The sequence below is a fragment of the Rhea pennata genome, chromosome 3, assembly GCF_028389875.1.
Source record: "Rhea pennata isolate bPtePen1 chromosome 3, bPtePen1.pri, whole genome shotgun sequence".
Lineage (NCBI taxonomy): Eukaryota > Metazoa > Chordata > Aves > Rheiformes > Rheidae > Rhea > Rhea pennata.
Window position 1 is genome coordinate 787983 of NC_084665.1, and position 9598 is coordinate 797580.

General features: G+C 47.6%; 1 protein-coding gene across 1 annotated transcript; it reads left to right on the forward strand.

Annotated features, from left to right (window-relative positions):
- The first annotated feature begins 5270 nt into the window (after positions 1-5270).
- Positions 5271-9591, forward strand: LOC134138108 (protein PET117 homolog, mitochondrial). The gene is made up of 2 exons (XM_062571327.1): positions 5271-5420; positions 9418-9591. Exons 1-2 carry the CDS (start codon positions 5325-5327, stop codon positions 9565-9567), a joined length of 246 nt encoding a protein of 81 aa, XP_062427311.1. The 5' UTR covers positions 5271-5324; the 3' UTR covers positions 9568-9591.
- The last annotated feature ends 7 nt before the right edge of the window (positions 9592-9598 follow it).

A 9598-nucleotide genomic window follows, 5' to 3' on the forward strand; every position in this document is an offset into this window, starting at 1 on the left:
GTCATGCAAGGTAAGCTTGGGTAATTGCTTTCAGAATGATCTCACCAACGTTTTGGCACCAGGGTTTTATCACCACTGCCTTTTACGATGTTTACCAGATAAAACATGCCTTTCAGCGGCTCTGGCTGCGACCGACTCCCAACAATACCGCCGCAATATCTGCCCCTCTTTCTGTCCTGGACAAGGTTCTGCGAAATTGCCGCCAATATAATTATAAAGCGCTGTTTTTACATCCTCCTCTCGCTACCGGACTGCTAGACTTTGGCCTGAGCCCGCGTTTCGACCTCCCACCCTTGCTCCCCACAAGCACATTCAGGAGGGAGCTGGGCATTAGCTCCTGAGGCCAGACAGGCTTCGGCACTGAGGACGCAGTGAAGAGCGAGAAGGAGCAAAGCGGGCCAAGATGGAGGGTTGCCCCCAAGCCCTGGGGGCATCCCAAGCACCTCCACTGCTCCAGGAGGGACAACGGAGGCTCCAGGGCAGCGAAGCGGCTCAGGACCCCCCACCCCTGCAGGGGACGGCTCCTGGGTGCCGGGCGAAGCAAGGCCACCGCGGTGGCCCTGTGCTGCGAGTCCACACCTTAGTTTGCCTGGAGGTAACCTGCCGGTACGGGCGGCCCCTGGGGCTTGCTGGCTAACATGTAACCAGCCGTCCTCGTGGGGCTATAAAGCTGGCAAGGATTTCACACCGGCTTTCCGGGGCTTCTGCCCTCCCTGCTCGAAGGAGGAAGTACACAGGCAAATTAAAATCAGAAGTAACTGTTTTACAAGCCGAGCTACAAAGGAAAGGAGTGGTTTGGAAATGTGCGCTTTTTACTCTTTCAAGAAAATAATAATAATAATAAAAAAGGCTTCCTCCTCCCACCTCCTCCTTTTTTTCTTTCCTCTCTCTCTCTTTCTTTTCAATGCTGGAATTTTGGGATTATCGCACTTCTTTCCCTTAGGTCTCCTCGGAAGATTTGTTGGCGGTCCTGTGGCTTGTCCACATGAGATACATGGCAAAATTCATCTGACATGGTTGTGAGAGTGACCAGAGGCTCATGAAGCCCCCGTATGAATAATAATAAATAAATTACGGTGGCGTTTGTTTAGTTCAAGCTGGCAGCAAATACAACTAACCCAAGGTAAGAACCATCTGGAGAAGACAAAAAACGTCTTCTGAATACACGCATTTCATTCATTCAAATTATTTTCCCTGCCTGCTCCTGTGCAGAAGCCCGCAGCTGCTCTGCCTCTGAGTTTCGGAGGAGGGACACAAACATTTTAACACATTTACATGTTTTCTCAAGTTTTTGAGTTAACAGAATATTGACAATGCCACCCCCTAGCAAATCTGGAAGGAAAATTTTCCTGTCTGGTGAGGTAGGACTTGTTTGAGTGATACGTACGGTGCCGTAAGCTGATAGGTTTGCAACTGCGCGGGGGTACCGGCGTGGGGGTAAATGAGTCTTTAAGTGGAAAAGGCATTGCCGTGAGAAAAAAAGCACCTAAAGGCAGCAATAATCTTTTTTTGCTACTATTATTTGTACCCAAACTCTGATAAGGGGTGAAAAAAATCAGCGCCGATAACAGCAGGAACAGCATGCTCCTCTCCTTGGTTTTTGCTCTGCATCGCGTGCCGGGGGCTTTGCACAGACTTTCCACACAGGCACCGGGCAGACTTGCACCGCTGGACATGCAGCCCCCCTGGTGGCATCTCCTGCCGGGAATGCTGCGGCAGCAGAGCGCTCCAGGGGTATGTAAGCTCACCAGCACGAACACATGTGCACGCGCGCGCCTCGCGAGCAGCGGGGCTGACTCCACCAAGACGTGATGCTCCTCTGGTCTCTGGCTTCTGGATAAGCACCCGTTTACACAAAGCCCAGCGAGAACTCCTCCATGTCCGTCAAAACGGTTGGAACTGGCAAATAAATAGGGAAGACTTACTGACAAAGAGACTGCTAGAACGGATAAGGTAAACGGCAAGAGGAGCTTATTAAGGAGGCTGGCAGACATCTCTGTAGGCACAAAGGGAGGGGGAGAAGAAGGGACAGAGTTTGCACAAGTTTCATTCTCTTAGGCCATCAGGCTAAAAATGTCTCTTCAGCATCGACTTCAGATGGTAACTCCAGAGATCTGAGCTGTTTGCCCAGGAGATAAATGGCCTTTATTTAGCTTTTCTACAGTCCCCACCACATGTGAGTAAACCCCTTACTGACTGATTCTTGATGCCTTCTCCATGGGACACCTCAGGTCGCTATGCCCAGGTTAGCTTTGGGGAAGCCAAGACATGGGAAAGAAGACATCAAAGAAAGATACGGACACACCACACTAGGAAAGTGTTTATTTGAGGAAACCTCATGTGCAGAGAAAACAGCAGTACCAGCAAAAATAAAATAAAATGAAAGATAAAAGCCCTCTTGACCCACATGTTCTTCAGCACAAGCTCAACTTTAGTCTCACTCTCTTGTTTGAGAGCATCAGCAGCATGTTTTGTCTCCTTACAAGAAGCTTCCGTCACTTTGCCAGCTGCCACACACTCCACAGGCTTCACAGGTCCTGCAAGACGTCTTTGCAACAGGCCTTGGATAGTTAAGTCTGCGTTCAATGTGAAGAACTAAAATCTCACCCTCTCTTGTCCTTCTGCCAATCTCCAGGCCAAAGGCTTTCACCAGTAGTACCACCATTGGGTATTCCTGCCTCCCTCCTACATCACCCCCATGTCTCTCGCTCTGCAACATCCCTTTGGCTGTGCCAGGCTGCAAATATGATTCAGCTAGAAAACAGTTTCTCAGCGAAAGGAAGTGCTGCAGAGTTTTAAGCCAGAACCAGTCGCTGATCTGGTCTACAGCTGAGTTTCCCATTGGGTGACCTCCTAGAATCAGCATAGTGAGGGGACAAATGTCCAAAGCAGGAGGCGAGCAAGACCACGGCAGGCTGAATGGCAGCAGGATGAGCACTCCAGCAAGCCCTAGCAGTAGGGAGGAAATGGAAGAGAACGGTAATACCTTAGTCCAGAACTGTGAGGGGGGGGGGGAATCTCTATTGTGAAACCACAACCTGAACATTTACTATCGACTTGGAATTTCAGCCCCTCAGGTTGCTAATCCCAGGCTTGGGAAAAAGCACCCAGCTTCCAGTTGGTGTGATCTGTGTCCTTCTCCAGCGGCCAGGGGTGCTCTGCTGGCTCACATCTGCCGTGCATCTGGCTCGCCCCTGCTTTTGGCACTCCACCAGCCTTGGCTAAGGTACAAGCACTTATGCATAAGTCTTAACAATAGTCAATACACCAATGTGAGCAAAACTATTCTACTAAATTGAATTGTTATCATTCCCACTAATTTCACCTTTCATTTTAATCACATTTGTTCAGCAGACAAAGATGATTATAATGAAGAGGGATTGGCTTCACACATTAGGCGTTCCTCGTTCACTGGGCTGGTCTGGGGACATGACTCAGCCATCTCCTTGCAGTAACTGTTCCCATTAGCACTACCAAAGCTCCTGTATTCCAGCCTTTCTTAGAAAACATTTGGATGTATTTCAAAATCCCCTTCTACCTAGAAACATCCAAGTTTGTGTTTGAGATATGAACTGTGGTACCAACGAGGCTAAAAGTCCTTCTTGCCTGTCAGTGACCAGTAGCACATGCTTGGAGAAAAAGTATAAGAAGGGATCAGGAGTAAGACTGTACCTCTCACAACAGACCTCCCACCTTCCAGTTAATTTGTGGTTTAAGGAATTCATGAGGCAAAAGCAGCATCCAGACCTCATGGTACTCCATGAAATCTTCAGACTCTGTATGAATCTGTAATAAATTAACCTCTGCATTATCTGGGGCAATGAATTGACAAATAAGTTGTTCATGGCGTGGAAAAAAAAAAAAACATGTACTTCTTTTGAAGCTTGATTTAAGCTTCCTACCTAAAGCTGGTTCCCGTTGTATTGTGGCAAACTGTGAATGATTGTTCCCTCACATCTGCCAGGATTTTACAGACCTCGTGATACATCCCACGTCCCCACTAGATATCCCTTGGCTTGATATATTCACAGGAGTCACTAAAATGGCTTTTCTGCATTTCTGATGTGCTTATTTGTATCATAAAGTAGCAAGTAGTGACTGCCCAAGTATTCCTCGCTTTGGGGGATTCTGACCTGAATCTCTGAAGGCTCCACTGTGGCCAGGGAGAGCTTTGCTTTTAAGCATTATAGGGTAAAAATGCTCTGAGAAAGGAAGTCCCAGGCCTCCCAGAGTGAGCATTCAAACACGGTGGACCAATGTCATTCATGGTGACAATTTGTTGCTCTCACACAGGAGCACTGGGAACACAGTTTCTTCTCTGCCTGTACAGCACTTGGATGCTCTAGTGAGGAGGTGCCAGTTAAAAAGCCCACAGGGAGAGGAATAATGCTGTCCTCAGAGTATGAAAAACTGCCAAACATGAGGCCTGAACAGGGAGAAGAAACCAAACAGCTGAAGATCTGCTTTTTCCAGCTGTTTGTCCTATGCAATTTGGGCTTTCTGAGCAAGGAAAGTGCAGATCTGGAGGTCTTCATGCAATAAAAGCAGAAGATTTTTCTTGAATTCTGAAGAAATCTCCTTGTTTGTTTCTCAGAGCTGCAACCGCCCTGGCAACGCAGGTACACTCTCAAAGAAAGGCCCAGAAGATGTCCCCTCCTCAAAGACAGAGGCATCAGTGATATGGCGGCAAACACCCTTCACTTTTTCCATGGTACGATGACAACTCCCCCGTGAACTCTCAACTCGGTGCACTTGTTGAGCCTCGCTGGCAGTTCAGCACGGGCTCGGGTAAACGAGCGCTGCCTGCAGCGGCTACCGGCCATCATTTCTGCCGTCACCCTTCGGTCACGACCGACGGGCAGCTGCGGCGCACCACGGCTTCGCCGCCACTTCTGCGCCATCCCGCCTCGCAGGGTGGGCAGTCACGCTTTCCCTCCGCCAGCCCGAGCTGCTTGAGACCCCCCTCCCCGGCAGCCGCTGCTCCCTTCCGAGAGGCTCTTCTGTATCGAAAACCATCGGAGGGGTGTTTATCTAGAAACACTGGGCGCAAAAGCCCGCAGGGCGCGGCCCGCCGCGGCAGCCCCTCACGACCGCTCTCGCCTCCTCACGACCGCCCCGGCCCCCGATCGGCCTTCTGTTGCTCTCGCCTGGGAGGCGGCGGCTCGATGCGCTCGGCGTGCATCTGGCGGGGCCTGCCCGCCTCCCCCCCCGGCCCCGCTCCCCGCCCGACCCGTCCCGTCCCGTCCCCCCAGCGGCGAGCAGGCGGCTCCGGCACGCGCTGGCAACGGCCGCCCGCGCGCCACGGGCCGGGGGGCGCGGCGGCGATGTCGAGGGGCTCCCGGGTGGCGCTGGCCGTCTCCGTGGTGCTCTCGGCCCTCACCGTGACCGCCGTGCACGTCCAGCAGCGGCGGGAGAGGGAGGTGAGTGCCGCGCGCGCGCGCGCACCCCGGCCCCGCCGCGGCGGGAGGGGCGGGGGGGGAAGGGGGGGGGGTGAGCGGCGGCCCCGCCCCTGCCAACCGCCGCCAACGGCCCCTTCCCCCGGGCCACGCCCACCGCCGCCAACGGGCCCCCTCCCCGGGCCACGCCCACCACTGCTGCCACGCCCCTCCGCGGGACACGCACCTCCCCCTCTGAGCCCCGCCCTCTCTGGGTGGCCTGAGCCCCGCCCCCTGCTGGAGCCCCGCCCCCTGCTGGAGCCCCGCCCCTGCTGGAGCCCCGCCCCGCGGCGGGGCCCCGCCCCCAGGTGCGCGGGAGCCCCGCCCCGCGGCGGGAGCCCCGCCCCGCGGCTCACGGCCGGCCTTTTGCTCGGCTCCGGAGTCCCCTTCCGCCCAAGGGCAGTACTCCCCTCAGTACTTAAAAAAACATCTAGAAGATATACACGAAAAAGCTGGGGTTTAATTACTATTATTAAAGGTCTGAAGTACTCAGAAGTTACCAAGTGCCCAAGTTCAGGTTGCTGTCCTTATCTCTGCTCAGCTGCCTGTTGCACGGGCTTTATGATACACTCCTTAAATACAGGATGAGACACCATTCTTGCCCCTCAAGACACCGTCTCTGAAAGTGCTTGAGAATGATGAAATTTCAAGGATGAGTCTCATCTGTGTAAGAAAAGGGGCAGTTTAATTTGCTACAGAAGCTGAAAAAACATCCTGAATGGAGCAGGTGCTAACAAGACAGGAAAGGTTGGTCTCTTATTTGGACTAGTGGATTGGATAACAGCTGCACATCTGTTGGACCTGGCATATATGCTGGGTGAATCCTTTAAACTCCAATTTTTGCAGGTGATTGCTAGGTAATTTAATGTACCTGCCCTGGTGGGAACATGTGCTTAATATTCATGAATGACAGCTGAAATTAATGGGAGCAGCAGTTCTAACATGTCATGTGCCACAGGACACTGAATGCTCTTAAAAAAGTCACGCCTTGCTGTTTTAGTGAGACACCTAAAATTAAGGGATGCTTTTGACCTTAATCTTTCTTTGGTTAGTATCACTCCTGCAACTCATGGAGGGATTCTGAAAATAAATTCACATTTACAAAACATGCATATGCTGTAGAGGTAACAGACATAGAAAAGTCCACAAGGAAATGAGTAACGCCACCATCAGAGCAGGATCTGTATACTATGAAATAAATGACACTTCGGGCAATAGGCTGAACACAGGATGTGAAACTAAATCCTGAATACCCGATCAGGATCCATTCTGAGCACTACATGAGATACTAGTCCTATGGCAAAAATAATATGGGAAAAACTGGATTGTAACTCATATGCAAAAAGGTTAAGGGCACAAAAGCAACTCCGGAGTGCTGGATTGTAAGCTTTTAACTTGGAAGCTTTGAATTCTTCCAAGATGTAAAAAAAACTTTCTCTAAAAAAAGGAGTGGTCAATCAGCAAAATAATTCATATGGTTAATGCCCTTAGGTTGGTTTCTACATCTCTGTTAATAAGGAAGAAAACAGGGACTTGCTGACCTTTGCCTTATGTCCCCATTGCTTTCTGCTGTAGTTGTTCCAACAGACTTCCAAGCAGAACAAAAAGTTTCCCTTCCCAATTTAGTTTTTCAGAGCTTTGAAAAGCCTTGTTCAGCAGAGGTTTTTCCAATACACTGTCCTCCGCTTCATTTGCAAAATAGCATTGAATTTGGTTGCAACATCTGAGATTGCTTCTGCAACCTTCTGCCTGAGGAAGTCCTATATTTTCTGCATGCTAGATAACTTACGGACAGTGATGGGTGGTTTTCGCTTCCATGGCTGGGAGTAATCACTGCTGTGGAGGGTATCAGTGTCACTGCTGTCAAGCTGCTGACAGACAATTCTGCTGGGTTTCCTAGAGATGGAGGGGTCAAAGGAACAACTTGATCACTGGAAAAATCTTTTTGGAGTTTTTAGGGAACAGATCCAGTGTCCTCGTTTAAACTGATCACTGAAAATTTTGTCCCTTTCCACACCCAAAATTTAACCTGTTATTTGCTGTCCATCCTAACACAGTCTGTGTGAACTCTGGGAAGGGAAAACAGTTTGCAGAGCTACAAGAAAGCTATCACATTGTGTGCAAGGGAGGATTAGGGGGTCTGTTTTCCCTCCCAACAACTCCCTCTACTCTCAAAACAGATATCCGATGCCTGACTTCAGAGGTGGCTGACCTGTACATTTGGGGATGGCTTAGCAAAACAGTTCTTTACAATTATGAAGGATACCTGGAAAAGATGAGTTTGACACAGATTACATGTTTATGTTACAGGGGAATTAGAATTAGTCAAGATACTGCTGCAGCAGCATCACTCAATCACTTGATTCTTCGTTCTGAGCAATCGGTTAAGCTTTAAATCACTATTCGCAATCAGTTGGACTCAAAGCTTATTATAAAGGGGGATCAAAGCTTATATTTTATAAATGAAATCTTATTATTTTTGTAATTCTTAATGTTCAAATGGGAAATAATGGCTTCAGTTTCCAGGGACCCAATTATTTAGATAAAGAAATGAAAATAAGTAACATGGACGTTCTTCAAACCTGGTGTAGGGATTATTTCAGTTTTATCTTTATGCAGATTAACAAACTTTGGACTTTTATAATTTGATATTCCAGGTATTCATTGATTTGAGCTTACATAAATTTATCTAAATTGCTTCAGAAAACAACAGGCCTAACCTTTGAGTATAGAAGAAGGAGAGAAGAACAACTTTTTTGTAGCTCTTTGTCATGCATGAGGCAAAAATTACAAAGGTGCCTTTTGCAAACTGTGCATTTTAGGAGGAAATGTATTCAGCATCTAGAGGACTGCAGAATAGCTGTATGTTAGGCAGGAAAAAGATTAACATTCTTGATTCCCTCATTGTTCAGTTACACAGTATCTCTTCACATCTTTATTGTTATTAAAGAGTACTAATGATGTAATTAGTTTATGAGCTTTGTCTTCAGCGATTAGTAATTTGTAACCTGAATTCAGTGGTTTGAAGTGCATGGGAAAGAACTCCTTTGATTAGATTAATTTGAGAGCGTGTTGATTATTGGCTGACGTATGTGTCTGTGCATTTCTTAAACAGAACATTCCTATTTTATTCTTAACAGGACAAAACTGTGCACTTACTGATATTGTAGATGAAAATCTCTGCAAGAACTTGTCAAATAATAATCACAGGTATCTTCTAAAATAACTTCAGGATCAGTTTTCAGATAAATTAATGCAGGTGCATTTTGGCATCTTTAAAAGATCAAATACATTATTCTTTTTTGTCATTAGGCTAAGAATTGTTCATAACTCCAGTGTCTAGTGACTAGCTGGAATTTTCTTAGAGCTTTTCAAACCCTTTTGGGGGCTTACGAGTCAGTTTGAGAACTGCTGGTTGATACTGCACATTTCCTTTTTAATGAACATTTTAGTTAAAGTTTTTTTTTTTTTTTAATTAAGTGCCTTGCTTTTTCAAGAGCTTGGCATAAGTACACTAGGAACCTTAATCAGACTTCTAGCAACATCTTACCAGGTGTTTCTTAAGAGTAAGATAAAAGCAGAAAGAAGCAGAATAAGGCAAGTGGCAATATTCCTTAAATTATTTCTGATTTGCCACCAAATTCTCTTCAAGCAAAAGAGAAGTTTTGGAGGGATTCGTTCAATTTTCATGAAGATGATTACTGATACGTAGCACTTCTTTGCTCAATAGCTTTACCACACAGTAAGTGCACCCATCTGAAATGAATACAAATGAAGTATTTCTGTCATACTACTATCAGTTTATCAACATGAGATGTCAGCTGCTGTAGTTTTAGATTCAGACAATAAAGTGGCTATGGCTAAAGGCAGCAGAGAGCTGAAGGTCTGCAAAGGTGATATGATTAACAGTGCTGCCCGAGGGATTAGAGCCCAGGTGGAGATTGAAACAGGCTGTGATGAACTCCATCTCTTGTATTTTCAGAGGCTGCACAGAGGAGTTCTCAGAGACCTTGAGCGACTAAGTCAGAAAGAGGAAAATATTCGCCTTTTAGAAGAGCAGATCACTTTGACAAAGCAGCTCAAAGAAGAAAGAGACAAGATGCTCATGGAGAAAGGGTCCCAGCAGTCCTAGGCACCGTCCTGAGTTTGGAGTAAAGTTTGGA

Coding starts and splice junctions, on each gene's coding strand:
- LOC134138108 (XM_062571327.1), top strand. CDS start 5,325: ATGTCGAGGGGCTCCCGGGTGGCGCTGGCCGTCTCCGTGGTGCTCTCG. Junction 5,421..9,417: donor AGCAGCGGCGGGAGAGGGAG/GTGAGTGCCGCG, acceptor TTGTATTTTCAG/AGGCTGCACAGAGGAGTTCT.